This window comes from Argentina silus (genome assembly GCF_951799395.1).
Source record: "Argentina silus genome assembly, chromosome: 4".
Taxonomy (NCBI): Eukaryota; Metazoa; Chordata; class Actinopteri; order Argentiniformes; family Argentinidae; genus Argentina; species Argentina silus.
In genome coordinates, this window is record NC_139658.1 from 24,172,755 (window position 1) to 24,191,914 (window position 19,160).

The 19,160-nt window shown below is 46.2% G+C and overlaps 4 protein-coding genes across 4 annotated transcripts in view; 1 reads left to right on the forward strand and 3 right to left on the reverse strand.

The window, feature by feature from the left end:
* Positions 1 to 1,929: 1,929 nt before the first annotated feature.
* On the forward strand, positions 1,930 to 7,984 carry tsen2 (TSEN2 tRNA splicing endonuclease subunit). The gene is given in 12 exon segments (XM_083668552.1): positions 1,930 to 2,227; positions 2,397 to 2,463; positions 2,651 to 2,690; positions 2,818 to 3,196; positions 3,199 to 3,345; positions 3,858 to 3,935; positions 4,938 to 4,988; positions 5,103 to 5,241; positions 6,203 to 6,239; positions 6,634 to 6,745; positions 7,116 to 7,205; positions 7,558 to 7,984. Coding segments are annotated over 12 exon segments (1,389 nt in total). The 5' UTR covers positions 1,930 to 2,038; the 3' UTR covers positions 7,618 to 7,984.
* Positions 7,985 to 8,259: 275 nt separating this feature from the next.
* On the reverse strand, positions 8,260 to 10,228 carry mkrn2os.2 (MKRN2 opposite strand, tandem duplicate 2). The gene is made up of 4 exons (XM_083669333.1): positions 9,991 to 10,228; positions 9,589 to 9,638; positions 9,081 to 9,249; positions 8,260 to 8,812 (listed from the first exon to the last, which is right to left on the reverse strand). The coding sequence occupies exons 1-4, from the start codon at positions 10,191 to 10,193 to the stop codon at positions 8,542 to 8,544; spliced, it is 693 nt and encodes a 230-aa protein (XP_083525459.1). The 5' UTR covers positions 10,194 to 10,228; the 3' UTR covers positions 8,260 to 8,541.
* Positions 10,229 to 13,981: 3,753 nt separating this feature from the next.
* Positions 13,982 to 16,890, reverse strand: rpl29 (ribosomal protein L29). Its single transcript, XM_083667871.1, has 4 exons — positions 16,841 to 16,890; positions 16,268 to 16,319; positions 16,086 to 16,150; positions 13,982 to 14,169 (listed from the first exon to the last, which is right to left on the reverse strand). Exons 2-4 carry the CDS (start codon positions 16,302 to 16,304, stop codon positions 14,065 to 14,067), a joined length of 207 nt encoding a protein of 68 aa, XP_083523997.1. The 5' UTR covers positions 16,305 to 16,319; positions 16,841 to 16,890; the 3' UTR covers positions 13,982 to 14,064.
* Positions 16,844 to 19,160, reverse strand: part of LOC310803700 (uncharacterized protein) — a gene marked incomplete at both ends in the record, with an annotated part of 27,419 nt that continues 25,102 nt past the window's right edge. Inside the window, one exon of the mRNA XM_083668553.1 lies at positions 16,844 to 16,939. Coding sequence (XP_083524679.1) covers positions 16,844 to 16,939 — 96 coding nt within the window. The remainder of the gene's footprint in view (positions 16,940 to 19,160) is intronic.

A 19,160-nucleotide genomic window follows, 5' to 3' on the forward strand; every position in this document is an offset into this window, starting at 1 on the left:
ATTGTCAATCGAATTGAAACATTTTGACTGTTATTGACATAACCACTATGCACACTGGCTGGCCTGCTGGACAAATCTACAGTTCTTTTCCACTTGAAATAAGTGTTGAAAATGAGCCCAAACAATCATGTTTAGGGCGTGTTCTGAATCTCTCCCCATAGACGGAAGATAATTGCCAAACTTATTTATTTTTTCTTGTGAAATGATGACCCGCTGTGAAGTTGATTGAGAGAGCAGTTCTGAGCCATAACCTTGGGACAAGGCAGAACCACATTGTTCCAAAACAGCCGCCAGAATCTTGTCTTTCTCTCCAACTCCAGTCTGTATCCACCTCACAGCTTGTTGGCCTAGAACACCATTATTGAGGATTAGCAGAATTGTATCCTGCAGCTTGACATTAATTAAGTGAGATGCACACTTGTATTGTGTATTGTTACTGTTGATACGAACCTTGGCTTACAAGTCTCCAGTCAAGGTTACTCACCCAGCAAGCGTGGTTCTGAACCAACTCATCTACATGTGTGAAGAAAGTTCAAAATGACTTCATCTCTAGACATCCCCAGAGGACCCGACTCTTAACTTTTGTACCACTGTCCTTTGCCCTTTTACCAAGGCATACTATGCCCTTGAGTAAGAACTGGCACATGACAATCCTCTCTGATGAGGTAGCATTGAATCATACAGTTATGGTGATTTGGCAAGAGTTTGAGGGCATTTTGGATGAAATTGCATCATATTCAACTTGATTTGCAATAGGCTTTTCCTATTGGCAACCTAACAGTGACCAGACTGAAGTAATCCCACTTAAACTGATTTTTTGACAGTGTCGGGAAAGCTACTCTGAAGATGCGTTCCACTAAATTACCTTGTCCTTTACCAGGGAAGAAGTTGAACGACACTAAAGTTGAAAACCTTGAGAGAAACATAGATTGTCAAATTAACGCTACTTTTAAAACGTAGCTAACTACATTGAAAGTAATTGGTCCAACACACAACAATCAGTTACTGAAAGACGACTATTCCGTACGATAGAAACTGAAAAGACTAAAACGGTCTGAAGTCAGGAAAGTCTGAAAGATACAAACAGGTGAGGTGCGGTACAGTGGGGAGACGGATAGCAGAGGGGGAATACATAATAGCGACATCTGAAGCTCAAAGGATTCAATAATAGTCATATGTTATGTCTTGTTTTGTTTTGGAGGGGAAATGTAGTGAGTAGTGACAGTAGCTCACTACACTGCTACATGGAGAAGAAAAAAAAGAAGTAACTACTTAGATTTGAATTTAGTTTAACGACCCCCCAAGCTACACCAAAATGTAGCTAAACGAGCGCCGTAGTTGAGCAACGTGTGGTGGAACTACTCCTCGACACACCACCATACTCTGATCAACGTTGCTTCATACTGTAGTCAAAAGACCATTTTTAAATTGCTCTGTCAGTTATCAAATCCATGTCTTGATGTAGGCCTCTGGATTATTTGAAGGGTCATACATTTTACTGAGATACATTATTGTATGCATCAAACCAATGGTTTCTGCCCGTGAGAGATGTTGGCCCTCATTCAACGTAATCAAACGTACTCAGCAGTCAGAAGCTCTAGGATCATTTTCAGCATCCTGACCCCAATGAATCATCAGACTAACACCTCCCTCTTCAGGATGTCAACCGTTATTACTACTGCAACACCGGTGGTCCATGCACAGTGAAGTATGTATCAGAAAAACAAGAGCAGTCGAAATGGAATGGTCTTTCCAAAAGAAAATATATAAATTAGTCTACCATGTGTTGGTAATGCTATTCATGTACGCCCAATTGTGACAGTGACTTTTTTGAAATCATATCAGTCTGTGCGGCTCGGAACTAAAGTTAGATAAATCGTTGCTTCACATCGGAGTTAATATACAGTAACACTCGAAGAACAACGTGAGCAGCGATGTAAACATAGATGTCAGAGGCCATGCGGCACCGGCTAAAAACTATAAACAGATAACGTTTGCATTTTCGGCTGCGCATCACCCTGTCGCTACTGTAAATGCCATGTCGGAAGCCGTCTTCCAGGCTCCCAAGCGTCGGCCGAGGGTGTACGAAGCGTATGAAGCCCCATTCCCTGTCCCGCTGACCGCGGAGGACGCGGCGCTGCAGCAGTGCCTGGTTTACAGGGCGGACATGGTCAATCAGCACGTCGTTGTCAGGGATCGTGAACACATACAAGCGTTATATGGCAAGGTGCGCAGATCTGGTTAAAACATTTGTCTTTCAGAGATTTTGGCCCCATGAAGAGACCCACTATTCACTGACGTTCACTGTTACAGCTAGTATGACTGATGGGGTATTCCTTAGGATTAGCTATTCTTGTCTTTACTGCACTGTTCTTGTTTGTCATCCTGTGATTCAGGGTTTCTTTGGTAAAGGCATCTTATCAAGAGCAAGACCTGATCACAGCATCTCTCAGCACTGGGAAAGTGAGTGTCCCAACTTCACTCTCTGTCTCTCACACAAATGTGATCATGCTTGTGTCCAAAAAGCATCAGACAAATTACCATTGAGTTACTGTTGTGCTATTTAGTTATTGTCTTTGATTTGTACACACCTATTGGAGAGAACAGCAATGAGTTCAATTCATTTAATTCATAATATTTATATTTGTAGAGTATGGTGATCACTGTCTACCTGTCATTCCATTCTCCAAGTAAGTAGCTCAAGATTCATACCATACTACTATTTCCTCATACAGCATGACCTCTTCGTTCCAGAAGTTTCCATTCATCGCTGCTGACTTTGCTGTAGGCCACTAATGTATCATCTCTCTCACCCAGGTATCAGAAACACCTGAGCTGGGCGCGGGAAGTCCTTCTGGCTCAGGGATTGGAAGAGGAAGCTGTCAATCAAACACTCCAGAGGTTCTCTCACCCAGTGGAGCTGGAACACAGAGAGGTCACTGGAGAGGTCACTGGAGAGGAGAATGGACATGAGGAGGAGGGAGAGGAGGGCTCACACAGCCCTGAGAGGACCGCGGAGGACAGGGGGGAAACCTCCAGGGAGGCTGAGCAGGACAGTGAGACTCCCCAGGCCAAGAGGCCCCGACGGCAGGGGGACCCTGAGTTTGACCCCCTGGCCCACCTCCACCCCCTGGAGCCTAAGCAGGTGGATCAGAAGGCCCTGGCTCAGGTCAAGTGCCCCAGGCATGATGACTGGATTGTGCGATTGTGCACTGTGGTTGTCGGCCAGTGCTGGAGGACAGTGTGTTGAAGACAGACACTCGGACTAAAGCAGGCTGTCCGTTGCCCGACCCTGGATATGAGTATGTCTTGGTGGAGGAAGAGAAGGAGGGGGAGGAGGGAGAGGCAAGTCTTTATAAACAACAGCTGCTCTGGCATCCATATGAGAGCATCCATTTGTCATGTGCTGTTCCTACTCCCGAAATGTTCAGTCAGGGTTAAAGGCACAATCGTTTTCTGATAGCTGATGAGAAATTGGCATCGCTGAGCAGATTCATAGATTCACATTCATCATCACTGTCACATAAACACAACTTTGTTCCTCAGTGTAAATCTGTCTGTCTGTATTCCGTGTGAACTGCAAAACCCTTGTTTTTCTGTTTAACTCAATAGATCTAGCCCCTAGAGCAGGGGAGGCTGGTGGTGGTAGACATCGGAGGACGGGGCTCATTGTAATGCATGGAACGGAATGAGGAGTGGTATCAATCTTAGAAAATCAGCAATCTTCATTCCGTTCCATGCATTACAATGAGCCCCGTCATCCTATGTATACCTCCACCAGCCTCCCCTTCCCTAGAGTTAGTCTCAGCGGTGTACCAGAGTCTAACCCGTGTATGTTGGTATCATCTCTCTTGAAGATGGGCCGACCCAGGACGAGGCTGTGCCTGATCAACCCGTTCAGCCTGTTGGAGTTCCTCCAGCTGTCCCTGGAGGAGGTGAGTCGTCCACGGCCGCCTCTGCTCCTCACGCTCCTGGTCTTTACCAGAGGTCCACTGTTACATGAGGGCGGAATAACAATCTGAGTTACGGTCTTATTGTCCCAGCTGGTTCTGATGATGATGGAGGAGGAGGAGGAGGAGGAGGAGGAACCAAGATGGACGCCAAAGAAAATAACAGATTGATCTGTAAAAGCAACAGCCCGGTCCATTCCTCCCTGGTCCTCTCTGTCAGAGCAGCCCGGGTCCATTCCTCCCTGGTCCTCTGTCAGAGCAGCCCGGGTCCATTCCTCCCTGGTCCTCTCTGTCAGAGCAGCCCGGGTCCATTCCTCCCTGGTCCTCTCTGTCAGAGCAGCCCGGTCCACTCCCCCCGAGCCCCCTCTGTCCTCACACGCTAATGCTAACTCAGGCCTCCTCCCTTCAGGAGCAGAGCTACGTGCTGCTGACATAACGAATGGAACAGTATTTCATATGATTGTTATTATACATATTTTTATGTTTGTCGTTATAATATAACCATCAGGAATGTGGTTAACCCCTCTGGGTGTTTCCAGCAGTACGGTCCCAGGGGGATAATCAAGGCGTCACACCCGACAGTCCACACGGATCAGGGGTGTTTTGGTTTGATTGGTCAGGCGTTTCTGCTGTGTTGTTGTACCTCCCAGTGAGATGGGCTGTTGAGGTGGAGTAATGGAGCTGGTGTGGACACATGGTGACCTCAGAGCTGTTAGCAGAACCTGAGGTGTGATAACTCACCTTACAGGCCAAAATGACCCCTCCTGTGTGTGTGTGTGTGTGTGTGTGTGTGTGTGTGTGTGTGTGTGTGTGTGTGTGTGTGTGTGTGTGTGTGTGTGTGTCTCTCATGTCAGTCCCGCAGAGACCTCCACAAGTCCATAAATCAGGAGAAGTGTGTGTTGGAGCCTCCTGAAGAAATACATCTCAGTATTTTTACTGTTGTAAACCATTCCGCTGAACTGAACACAAATATTGATCTGTTTTCAGGCTTTTTTCTTGGTCTACGCATTGGGGTGCCTGTCAGTTTACTACAATGAGGTAAAAATCTCCCTTCGTCTAAACATCGTCTTAACTGACAGCCTTCGCTGTCACGGTAACAGCACAGTTGCGTTTGAGTCTTTCTCATCTCATCTATGTGTTCCGTTACCTCAGGAGCCGCTGTCTGTGACCCAGCTGTGGGGGATGTTTCGCTCGGTCCAGCCCCACTTTGAGACCTCCTACGCGGCCTACCATTACTTCCGCAGCAAAGGATGGGTGCCGAAGCCGGGCCTGAAGTACGGGACCGACCTCGGTGGGTGTCTTTGGTACTGAAATATGTATGCAGGTGTAAACTGGCTGAGCTGTGTGCTTCCTCTCACTGACCTCCTATCCCAGAGAGAGAGGGAGAGTTACGGTATCATGAGGGTTTTGGAACTAGCACACGTTCCCCTGCAGTATTAATGGTGTGTGAGTCAGCCCTGTAGACAAGAGCAGCTGACCCCGTTTCTCTTTTCTTGCCGAACAAGGGTGAGTTTCTGGAAAGGTTCATCCTCTATCCATGGTTGTAGGTAATAGACCTAGGATGATGTCGGTGCTGCGAAGCTTAGAAACTCACTGCACCATCAGGTTAGAGGTTAGCCAGGTTCTGACTCTGGGCCCAGATTGTATACATTTTTCGTATACAATCTCACGTCCTCTCCTCCGTCCTCCAGAAAACGCATCAGAGGAGTAGACGTAGTTGGAGATTCCTCCCGTTACATATCCTCCTCCAACGCTTTCTGAGGACAAAGCGAGTGGAGGACGCGAGGAGAGGATGTGAGGAGACCACGCGTGAGGAGTCGTGTTCCAAACAATCGAGACCAGGCTCATGACAGACACGCAGATCTGGGTTTCTTGTCTCACATGTCCTACTCACTGTCTCACCCGATTGGTGATCGAGCCAGGGGATGTAATCAATCACAGAGTTTCCAGCGGGTGTCAGTAACACCTCCGCCCCACGGGTGAATTATTCACACACCCTAAACTCTGCTTTCCCTGCCCTACTTGGCATGCGTCCTCGTCCTCTATCTGAATGATCAGCCGGGGAAAACTGACTCCGAACGAAGCAGGCACTCAGACATGAGGCTCCTCACGTAGCCCAGTCGACAGATCTGGATCCAGCAACCCAACGAGCCTCTCATGATGACAGTATATGGTGTAATCAGAGGATGTCTTGCTGTCTGTCGGTTTCATTTGCTTTCCATTAACAATCATTGTTTATCTTTTCATTGCAGTGCTTTACCGAAAAGGACCGCCGTTTTACCATGCCAGGTTTGTGTGTAGCTGATTCCAGCACCCTCATTTACCTCAGTTGATCTGGAGTGATGTTCCTAAAGTCTGCGTAGCACTAAGATTTTATAGCACAAAGAGCATCTTACTGTAGGTCTGTTATGGATGATGTTGGTGTTACCAAGCTTCTGAGAAACTCCCCTCTATGGTTGTGTTGGAGTAGTAAGTGCTTAGACTAAGATGTCCTCTCCTCTCCTCTCCTCTCCTGTCCTCTCCTCCTCTCCTCTCCTCTCCTCTCCTCTCCTCTCCTCTCCTCTCCTGTCCTCTCCTCCCCTCCCCTCCCCTCTCCTCTCCTCTCCTCTCCTCTCCTCTCCTCTCCTCTCCTGTCCTTTCCTCTCCTCTCCTCTCCTGTCCTCTCCTCTCCTCTCCTCTGCAGCTACTCTGTGGTGGTGGAGAGGGTAGACACCTCGTTCAGAGGAGCAGCGATGCGTCCCTTCACCTGGAGGTCCCTGTCTGCCCTCAACAGAATCACTGGCAACGTCTCCAAGGTAACACATCTTCACAACTGTTGAACACACACATACACACACTGTCCCCATCCCTGCAGTACAAAAATACATTACAAATACACTACATACACCTACTACAAATACACTACATACACCTACAAATACACTACATTAACCTACAAATACACTACATACTCCTACTACAAATACACTACATTAACCTACAAATACACTACATACACCGACTACAAATATTTATGTGCAGGACTTCTCAATAATCTTCACATCTTTATTCATCTTTTAGTTGAAGTTGTCTCCCCCTATTGGTGTTATTCTTTTGGTGATGTGTATACATTTTTGTTCTGATATTGTGTGTGTGTGTGTGTGTGTCCGTGTGCGTCTATTCCAGGAGCTGATGTTGTGTTACGTCATCTACCCAACAGACCTGACTGAGGAAGACCTGTCCTCTCCAAAGTGTCTCACCAGGGTCAAAGTTCAGGTGAGATGTGTGTACTGACTGAATGATGAACTCCCATTCCTCTCCCTTTCCTCCTGAGGTGTGCACTCAGCCAGTCCAGTGACGTGTATATATGGTGGAAACGGTCTCGAGTCCATGCTTTTACCAAACCAATGCTTTTAAAGTCCACTAGGGGGAGTGAGTGAGTGCCCATTACAGCGTCTCTTTGGTCATCTCTCTCTCACACACACACATTTCAGGTCTCTTGGCTGGCAGCAGTCAGTTCCATGTTACCCTTCTCTGTAAAGAGTGTTCACTGCTGGGTCCCTTAAGTGCTTGACATTCTCTCTCTCCCTCCCCCTCTCATCTCAAACCTCTTTTCTTTTCTTTCCAGGAGATTCTGATGAGCAGATGGATATCTTCCAAGGAACGCACAGAGACAGACGAAATATAACTTGCAGCCTTGTTTTTTTTTTTTTATTCCGATGTGTACATATAAATAACCTAATGACCACAGTGAATGGTGCTGTGTAGGTTTGAGGTTGCGTGAACATCATCAATAAACATGTTTTGAACATCAGCGTCAGTCAGTCAACTCAAACCAACCCCCCCTGTGGTTTTCTGCTCCGGTCACTGGACCTTTACATATTTAATCAACAGAAATGAAAGATAAGGAAGGCGGTGTGCTAGACTTACAGTACATGTGCTCAGCCAGGTGTTAGGTGTTAAGCCCGGTCTAAGGTAACAGCCGGGGACACATGGATAATTAGCTGTTTAGTTCCAGTGCAACTTCAGGGAACCTCAGTTTACTGTCACAACACAACGCACTCAGCTGGGGGAGCGTAGCAACGAAGGCACGCCACCATTAGACACCAGGGGAGGCTGGTGGAGGTAGGAAACGGAGGACGGGCACATTGTAATGTATGGGATGGTATCGGAATGTGTTGTGGTTGATACCATTCCGCATTCCATTCCACGCATTGCAATGAGCCCATCCTCCAATTTCTACCTCCACCAGCCTCCCCTGTTAGACACTCCATCCTCATATTAAAGGGTGGATTAATCAATGAGACTTGAGTTAAAGGCAATAACAGTCTCAGCAAGATCTGAACATATTATTATACATTATTGAATAAAGATTTGTTTCACGTTCGTCTTTCAACCACACCATATAAAAACAGTTAGTTTCACATCATCAAATAAACATTTTAATATGTAAACATTTTCAAACACAATTGTCAACACCCAGATTCAACGTACAGGTACAGGTGTGTAGGGATGCACAACGTACAGGTAGAACTGGTGAGAATGTGACGGTGTTAAAGGTGAGGTTTGAAGAGCATGATCAGCTGTCGGACTGTCAGTCACCCGGTGACAGTCAGGTGTTGTTACCGTTCATCCCTTCATCATCCTTGTCTTCCTCAGCGCCGCCGTCGTCCGTGTCTTTCGGAGGGCTGTCCACGATGTAGAAGTAGTTCTGGGTGATCTCCTTACACAGAGTGGTGTATTTGGACGCCCTCTTGATCCTGGGCAGCACGAAGCTCTTAGTGAACTGGTCCTTGCTGAGGACTCGCTGGCCCTGGGTGGCCAGGACACAGTTTATGAACGTCAGAGTGAAGTTGTAACAGTTGTGGTTGTCCTCGTCAAACCTGCAGAAGAACCAGGATCCTTTTTGTTTCATATTGTGCTGGTTACGAATGTGTTTACTTCAATCTCAATTCCAATCCTACATTTCCATCCTTTGTTAAAGCCACAGTCTGTAAGATCTCCTGAAATGTCAACTAATGAAGTATACCCCTTGACTTTTAAGATTATGGAGATCATTCATAAGATCAGTACAAACCCTAACCCATTCTTTCAAGATATACACATCTTACAGAGGGTGGCTTCAATTCACTACCCCTTTGTGTACAGTACCTGGTCCATTGTGGGTCCCAGGTCTCTGCCTGGGAGAACTTCTCCAGGTACTGGTTCCACTGGTCCAGAAGGTTGTACATGTCTGGCTGGACCAGGGGGATACTGACACACCTCTCCCATCCCTGGTTGTCCCTACGGATGCCTGTCTTGGTGTAGTTGTAGACCACTCCTAGATGACATCATCAGAGAGCCTCAGTACGTACAGTAGATAGACCAGGGGAGGCTGGTGGAGGTAGAAATCGGAGGATGGGAGGCTCATTGTAATGCATGAAGTTGAATAAGGAACGGTATCAAACACGTGTTCCGAATACCATTCCTCGTTCCGTTCCATGCATTACAATGAGCCCGTCCTCTGATTTCTACCTCCACCAGCCTCCCCTGAGATAGACTAACATATACTGTATGTGGAACACCTTTTAGTTAAGTTATTTTTTAACCTGGATAAAGCCCATGAAGGTTGTGAATAGATAAGGTGAAGTACTGTAATGTATGATAGGAGAAAAAGTACCATTTGTGTCTGTTATCCCAGTGTGCAGGTCTGAGCCTCCATCAAACTCCCTGCACAGAAGAAACAGACAACATGGATGTTCAACACATTGAAATACACAAATGTAAAAGCGGATCAGACTCTGTACGTGTTCAGCTAATTACCAGCAGACTACCTGGTCTAAAGATGTGTGTTACCTGAGTGAGTCACCAGTTATAAACGTGTGTTACCTGAGTGAGTTATCAGTTATAAACGTGTGTTACCTGAGTGAGTCACCAGTTATAAACGTGTTACCTGAGTGAGTTATCAGTTATAAACGAGTGTTACCTGAGTGAGTTCTACCTGAGTGAGTTATCAGTTATAAACGTGTGTTACCTGAGTGAGTTCTACCTGAGTGAGTTATCAGTTATAAACAAGTGTTACCTGAGTAAGTTCTCCTCTGCCGGTGCGACCAGGAAGGAGCAGGGGTTCTTGTGCCCGTTGGAAAAGGGGTTGGGGACGCTGATGGGAGCCTCCTCCAGCCGACGGCCACTGAAGCTGATGTCACACTCAGGGCATTGCTCCGGGACGAAGAAGCAGAAGATGTCCTTGTTGCAGTGGCTGAACTTGATCACGCTCTTCTCCATGAAGAGCCAACACAAGTCTATGGAGTGAACATGGAACCCACTGCTGCCTCGGAGGACGCAAGCTGTTCCACTACAGCTGGTTTTAGATTCTACTGCTGATTCTAGATTCTACTGCTGGTTTTTAATTCTACTGCTGATTCTCGATTCTATGACAGCTTCTAGACTCGACTGCTGCTTCTAGTTTCTACTGCTGATTCTAGATTCTATGACAGCTTCTAGTTTCTACCACAGCTTCTAGAATCTACTGCTGCTTCTAATTCTACTGTTGCTTCTGGCAACACAGGCGGTTCCGCTGCTCCCTCTGGCAACACAAGTGGTCGTCCTCTGGCTCCATCCTGACGGTACCAGCCGTGGAGGATAGGGTTGCCTCTACCCTGTGACGTCCACAGAGGCTGATCGTCTGTCCCGGCCTGGAGCAGCCTATCAGGTTGCTTCTAGCTTAACATAACCTGCCTACCTGCTTTCCTTCTCACAGACAGACAGAAAAACTGAATATCAGAACATCAATCGCCACATTATATCAGCAAAAAAAGGTCTCTCTTTAAAAATAGATTCCATCTCAATAAGACAGACCTGGATGGATAAAAGTTCAATGAAAAATACTTCAATTCAAAAGGGCATTATTGAGATGAGGCTTTAAAACTGTGAGCTGTGAGTCTCTTCAATTGATAAGCATCTAGACAGTCAACAGGCTACAAAGAGAACACGTGCGTCTCACACCACTCCTCATTCCGTTCCATCCATTTCAATGAGCCCGTCCTCCGATTTCTACCTCCACCAGCCTCCCCTGTTCCTAGAAACTGTAATGAGCTCATGTTTGTTTGGGGTCTTTGGAAACGTAATGCTGGTGACTCAGCACTGGTGTATCAGACACATGGTCATAGGTCAGGTTACATAACAACCCTGAGAGGTATTGTATACCTCACGGTCAAGTGTTGACATACGTGCATTGTTTCACACGCTTTCTTGAAATGGTCAACGGGAAAACATGATACGTGACGATCAGTAGAGGCTGGTGGAAGTAGAAATCGGAGGACGGGCTCGTTGTAATGCATGTGTGTTTGACACCACTCCTCATTCCATTCCATGCATTAAAATGAGCCCGTCCTGTGATTTCTACCTCCACCAGCCTCCCCTAAGATAGACTAACATATACTGTATGTGGAACACCTTTTAGTTAAGTTATTTTTTAATTGTATTAAATTGTATTGCAATTTTGTATGAAAGGCGCTATATAAATAAAGCTTGATTGATTGATTGATATTCACCATCTCCAGCACCGTACCAGTATTCATGTGAAAACTGTCAAAAAGATAAGACATAAGGTCCTTAGGAAATGACCCCTTATGTCATTAAGAAAAAAAAATCATTGATTTTCAATTTTCAACTACACCCACAAACACACTCCCACTGGAGGGAAACCTGTTCTCATACCTCTTTGACGACACGACAAAACGTAGAAAAGCCATTTTCACTGTACAGTATGTTGACACTAGTATGGTGCTGGAGATAATTAATGTGATGTTAAGAATTGGTGAAGTGTCCCTTTAATGAAAAAGTATTGAGTATGTAGGTCTGGCAAGTTAGACTACTCCCATACAGCTGTCTCCAAGTCTAACTCAGATAGCTTTTCCTAGATCACCGGCCATTGTTTACATAACTTCTCCTCTTCAATAGAAACGTTCTTTGAAGCCTATTTTTATTTGACTGTCCTCATACCTCTTTATTTTTAACTCACGCTTCTCGTAGGATTCAATTCAGCGTCCTGCAGATCCCTGCCGTTCCAGACGTGCCTACAGGACGTTATTCTGGTGTAATGACCTCAGGGGCGACTGGCAAGCAAAAGTGGTTTTATGATAACAGTTTTTTAACTGTCTTTCTATTTGTGCAAATAGATAAACAACTAAAACCAGTTCAGTACAATACATGGGGGGAAGCTGAAAGAACGTATGGTTATGTTTCGGATGATGTGATTGAGTATTTTCTCCACAGGTAGAGCAACTGACAGAGGAACAGAAAAACGGTACATATCTTTGATGACATGAAACTGAGACGTTTGTTGTGAAATTAGATACTAATGAATTCTAGTATTAGACGATAGTTCAGATACTTGTGAGTAGGATGCTGATAAAGTGGCGATAGGCTGATAATAATACACTCAGTCCAGGGGAGGCTGGTGGAGGTAGAAATCGGAGGACGGGTTCATTGTAATACATGGAATGGAATAAGGAATGGTATCAACGGTATCAAACATGCATCACAATGAGTCGACCTCTGATTTCTGCCTCCACCGACGCGCTCCCCTAGAAGGCTGCAGAAAATAAGATAAATGTATTCAAAGCTGAAGGAACGACTGACTAGCAATTAATTATTATGATAATAAATTCATTTATAAGGCACTTCTTTTCATAGGAGGATGAGTTATTCAGTCCCCTGCTGCAGGGTTCCGGGCGGCGGAGGACGGCTTCATCAGCAGTCGTGTTCCTAAGAACAGAGACACGACTGAAACATGACAGCTTCAGGTGTCAACGGTTGTACGGTACCAGTCAAAGGTTTGGACACACCTTGCCAAGAGTGTGCAAAGCTGTCATCAAAGCAAAAGGTGTCTACTTTGTAGAATCTAAAATATAAAACATATTCTGGTTTGTCATTCACTTTTTTGTTTACTACATAATTCCATGTGTGTTCCTTCATAGTTTTGATGTCTTCAATATTAATCTACAATGTAGAAAATAATACAAATAAAGAAAAACCATTGAATGAGAAGGTGTGTCCCAAACTTTTGACTGGTACTGTATGTTAATACCTGAAACTATAAGCTTCAGCCTTGTCTCCTTTGTTAGGAACACGACGTGCCATGACTCCTTGCGTCCTCTTCTTGCGTCCTCTCCTTGCGTCCTCCGCTCACATCCTACTGAAAACCCATTGGAGGTCGAAGTCGGTGGACGACTCCATCATCCTTTGGCCCTGGCTGGCCCCTTCACCATGCTGTATTCAACAGCTATGCATGTAACTGCTACACTCGTCAACTGAATAAGAACTACATCAATTATAAGAGTAACTTTTTATTTTATTCCTATCCTTGTATTCCACTGAACTGTTGAGGTAGCTTGTATCATTTCATTATGTGTGTGTGTGTTTACAGCTGTACAGGTACACAAAGTAAACCGATTTGAAAAGAGCCAGTGATGACACGGGTAGTAAACACGTGCCTCAAAACACAGCTTTGGTTTTCTAATAGGCTCACATATTCCTATAATACCTATGGAAAGATTTGAAGGTCTGCTTTATTGTACGATTAGTTCCCCCTACTGTTGCAATGTATTACAATATGCATATAACAATTTGACAACAGCTGTTGGTGATACCGTCCGATTGGACAGTGGGAACTGTCCCCTAGTCCTTGTATACATGATAGACTAGTCATTGAGCGGGAAAGTCGACCCATCTCCTAGATAAGGCTGCCACATACTTTTAACCATGTAGAAATACGACTGGTAAGAGCCCATTCAACACACCATAACCTCCATGATCAAACTCCTTTGTAGTATGCTGCTACTTTCAGCACCAAAGGCTCTGTGTGGTTTGAGACCCTGCATCAGGTAACACTAGAAAACAATCTAGTTTATTTCTGCCCTTACCCCCACAGGACCCACACATTTCATTGCAGCGTCTACAGCTGTATTCATGTCATGTACACGACAACTAAGCTTTGATTTGAGGTGTGACCATGTAAATGAATCTGAACCGTCAACCAGCAGTTAAGGAACGTAGAATCCGGATTCGTGTTTCTTTTTTAACAAAGCATAGCTTTATTGTGATGGTAAACAAAGTCTATGGAACGTTGACAGACAGATCTTAGGCGAGTGAACTATTTGGAAGCCTCCTTCTTGGCCATGGCCTTCATGGCTGCCTTCTGACCCTTCTTGTTGTGCTTCTTGGCAAAACGCATGTTCCTCATGAACTTGGGGTCGACCTGGAGGACAGACAGAGTGACGTGTGAGTGGGCAGCAGGAGCATAACTGTGTTCATTCACTAGGGGAGGCTGGCGGAGGTAGAAATCGAAGGACGGGCTCATTGTAATGCATGGAATGGAATGAGCTTGATACTCCTCATTCCATGCATTACAATGAGCCCGTCCTCAGATTTCTACTTCTACTGGTGTGGGGTACAGCCCAGGGGAGGCATAAATCGTTGGACGGGCTCATTGTAATGCATGGAATGAGGAATGTTATCAAACATACCATTCCTCATTCCATGCATGACAATGACGCCATCCTCTGATTTCTGCCTCCCCTGGGGTTTCACTTTTAAACATTTAGCTGACAAGTGACAGAATTGGGCATTATTCAGTCCTAACAATTCATGCTTGACAGAGCAGTAATATCTGGGCCTCCTTCTCTACCGGCCCTCAGACCAGGCTTCCTGCTCCAACAAGTCGGCTTGACAATGCTTCAATTATTTCTCAATGCCACAGAAACCCCCATATGGTAATACAGTGCAGAGTTACATGGAGGGAAGCCATACCGTGCAACATGAGTAATTAATTGGATACATTTCCAGCCACTTGGACAAACACTAGACAACAATCTTGAGTTTCCTTTTCCTGGTTTGCTGGCCTGACCCTCAGCCTTGCTGTACATCCTAACACAGATCGTTACTAAACTTGTATTTATACAGCGGTGCATCACTGAGACCAAGGTCTCTTTTAGGAGGAGCCCTGCATACAGATTAACACAATCATCCTAACAGCAGGCAGACAGAGAACAGCATCACCATAGACGGAAACACTTCAACACTACCAGGAACATGAAATCAGCAGGAAATTCTACCATGTGGCAAGGCTCACAGGTCCAGGCTGAGAATGAAGTGTGCGGAAGCTCTCTGGTGGGAGAGAACTGACCGACTGGGCTTTAGTACCCCTGTGTTCTCTATTCTACAGGTGTCTGTCTATTCAGTATCCCTGTTCCCTATTCCACAGGTGTTTAAGAAAAACACAGAAAAGAAAGAGGTTCCAGGACTCCGTCTCTGCTTGCAAGTCTAAGCTTTATGCCCTATCTGACTAATTTCCACTTATAAACCAGACCCAAACTAAACTGCTTATAAACATTAGAAATACGATGATCAGATGCAAAAGCAGGATGCCATGATAGGTAACAGCTTTAAGTTGTGTGTGGATCTGCTCAGATCATAGTTAAGAATAACTACATGACAAGGCGATAAAGTAAACAATAGTTAAATTAATAATCAAATTACCGCAGAACTTGGGCGCGTCCAGATTAAGAGGTTAACAGGTGGAATGTTGTGGTCATGTCTGACAACGGTCTCCACTACCGAAATGTTGGACCGATTAAACTTGCAAGCAGTGACATTGTGCATGAGCCTCTTTTCTACTACTGGGTGAGCGTGGCTTTGTTCCAGCACTGCACTAACACCGTGGCATTAGGCCACCAGCAACCTTATCCACACAGGGTAGACTTAAGACCATTATTCATAGGGCATTGGTCATAACTTCCTCCACATAGCAAGCACACCAGGGGAGGCTGGTGGAAGTAGGAATTGGAGGACGGGCTCACTGTAATGCATGGAATAGAATGAGGAATAGTATCCATGCATTGCAATGAGCCTGTCCTTCGATTTCTACCTCCACACAGTCATGTGGCTGCCCTCTGTCAAGATGCCCAAGCCATAACATGCCATGTCTTGACTCCCTCAATGACGACCGTAGGTCTGTACTGTAACGAACGGCGGGGTAGAGTAGCTTGCCTTAAGCGGGTATCGAACTCGCAACCTTCCGCTTACAAACCGGCCGCGCTAGCCACAACACCAAGAGAGTTAACTCACTTGGCGGAGCTGCTAACGGGCCTTACACAGGGTCGTTACAGTACGTACCCCTTTCAACGACTCATAGCGATCAGACCTGGGCTTCTTGATCCCGTTCCTGTGGGCTTTACGGGCTGTGGAACAGAGAGAGGAGAGAGACCTCGTCAACAAACTACGGACACGTTTAAACCGGGGTTTAGTGCAGGATCAAGCCTAGCATCCAGTCCCATTCCCATGCAGCTGATACTCACACTGGTTGTGGGTGGTGTGATTCTTTGACTTTGCCATTTCTAATTTGGTGATCTGTTGACAGAAGTGAAACAACGTTAACATCCAAAGCGTTGATACGGGTGCAGCAGGACCCCAGCAGGCTTACATCACATGTGTTTCGCTTAGCTTTGCGAGCTATCGGTGTTTCAGCCTTGCGGACCGAACTAGCAGATCCTGGTTCTCCAGGTAGCTAAGCTAGCTAGCGGGGTCTCCACGGCATGTAAACAAACGTTCACTGCCTTATTCGCCGGTGCCATTTGCAAAGTTACATTTCATCCGACATTCGGCGGGGATTCGTGTGGTGAATCGACAGCAAGAGCAACAAAATACTGCTTCATTTTACACGCTTCGCTCGTCGGCAGCTAAACGCCGCTAGCATCCCCGACATGTACTTTTTCACATAATAGAAGGGACATATCTAACAAATATAGTCCTGCTTGTGTTGATGGTGGAGTCTTGCATAAGATATATCAACTTAGATTCGATATTGATAGAAAGTATAAGAGGATTGATAGAGATAAGGTTGGTGAAAGCTGTGGAGGGGGATTCTGTACCTGTCACACGTACGGGACGACAACCAGAAGAGGGAGGACGGACGACCCGGAACACGGATGAACCGTCCGGTCGGGGGCGACACTGGGCGACACCGCCACCTACAGGAGACACGGCGCACTGTCTCTCCATCTGCTGCACTGGAGCGCTTCTGAATGGATAGTTTCCATAGAATTTATAGTTTATTCCATATAGTTCAGCTTAGTTGTTTTTCACGCCTGTTTTTGACTGACAGATGTGTATGGTCACGAGCGCGATATGAAGATGTTATATCATGTTAATTAAATTAAATATGAAATAAAAGGCAAACAGGTTGAGAGACGTACGCATCATTAATAACACACCTAGCCATAGCCGAACAAACGTTTCCTGACCTGACTTGACCTCAAGAAATCTCAGAAAATAATTCAAAATAATAATCAATTAATTTTCTAAAGATTTACTTTTTATTTAATGCAATTCATGAACCAGCATTAAGATATCCTATTTTTGGGGGGGCTCTTGGCTTATAGAGAAGGTGATCATACTTGTCTAGTTGTAGTTTTATAAAGGCTCCAGCAGGTGTCACTGTCTGTCCACAGAAAATCAGTCATGACTGGATGTCTCCATGAACCCTTGGTAGCCTTGGTACCGTGTGTGTGTGTGTGTGTGTGTGTGTGTGTGTGTGTGTGTGCGCGTGTGTGTGTGTTGTGTGTGTCTGTGTGCGTGTGTGTGTGTGTGCGTGCGTGTGTGTGTGCGTGCGTGCGTATGTGTGTGTGTGTGTGTACGTGCGTGTGTATGTGTGTTGTGTCTGTCTGTGTGCGTGCGTGCGTGCGTGCATACGTGTGTATGTGTGTCTGTGTGTTGTGTGTGTCTGTGTCCATGCGTGCGTGCGTGCATACGTGTGTGTGTGTGTGTGTGTGTGTGTGTGTGTGCTACAGAGCACCAGTAAACCTTCCTGCTGTGTTGTGGTACAATATCATGAGAGGTCATGTGATCTGCCGCGGCTCTCGTGCAGAAACAACAAAACCAAGAATAATATCTCTAAGCCTGGCGAGCCATCCCTCGATACTCTCGTCTCTCCTGTCCTCCCTCCTCTCCTCTCCTCTCCTCTCCTCTCCGCACTTTCTTTCCTCCCACATCTCCTCTCTGCAACTCCTCTCCTCCTCACCCCTCCTCTCCTCTCTCTCCTCTCTCCTCTCCTCTCCTCCTCACCCCTCCTCTCCTCTCCTCTCCTCTCCTCCTCTCATCCTCACCTCTCCTCCTCACCCCTCTCCTCCTCACCCCTCTCTCCTCCTCTCCTCTCCTTCTCACCCCTCTCCTCTCCTCTCCTCTCCTCTCCTCCTCACCCCTCTCCTCTCCTCTCCTCCTCTCCTCCTCACCCCTCTCCTCTCCTCCTCACCCCTCTCCTCCTCACCCCTCTCTCCTCCTCTCCTCTCCTTCTCACCCCTCTCCTCAACCCTCTCCTCCTCACCCCTCTCCTCTCCTCTCCTCCTCTCCTCCTCACCCCTCTCCTCTCCTCTCTTCTCCTCTCCTCTCCTCTCCTCTCCTCTCCTCTCCTCCTCACCCCTCTCCTCTCCTCTCAGCTCCGTGGTGCAGCTCAGCCGAGGCTCCATCCTATATTTAGACTTCAGGCTGCAACATTCGAGTAGCACAGCCTCTTGCTCCTCGCACCATATTCCAGCCCGTAGAACCGGCTAATTTTAGACCTCGCCGATCCCTCGTTCACCACGATCTGGACTCTCTCTCGCTCTTCTCTCAGATGTGGTTTTGATCAACAGAGTGATGTAACCTCTCCTGCTCTCCTGCTGAACCCGTTGCGACGCGTGTAAAACGATGCGTGTTGTAACATTTGGTAACAACTACAAAGACGTGTTACGTAATAATCGTGCCCACTGAAAGTAGACTGTCCGGCGGTAAGAGATGCGATGTGATCTGCGGACGTCGTCCATCTCTGTTTAATACCTTTGTGTTTTTAGCCGTGCGCATCTAGAACTGTTACATCATCATCCACACAGGAATGAAACCTGGAGGCCAAGATGGCCCTGAGGTTGATTACAGTAGATGGGAATTTGATGTTTTATATCCATTAATGAAGTGTTAGAAACCCACCAGAACCATGAATGAAGTCTTAGAGACCCACCAGAACCATGAATGAAGTCTTAGAGACCCACCAGAACCATGAATGAAGTCTTAGAGACCCACCAGAACCAGTGCTGTTTGCCAGTGTTTTCCTAGCTACTGGGAGAGAAGTGGGAAAAACGTTCTCCAGTTCCTTGGTTAAGGGTCCTCCACCGTTCCACCATGGTTAAGGGTCCTCCACCGTTCCACCATGACAAAACC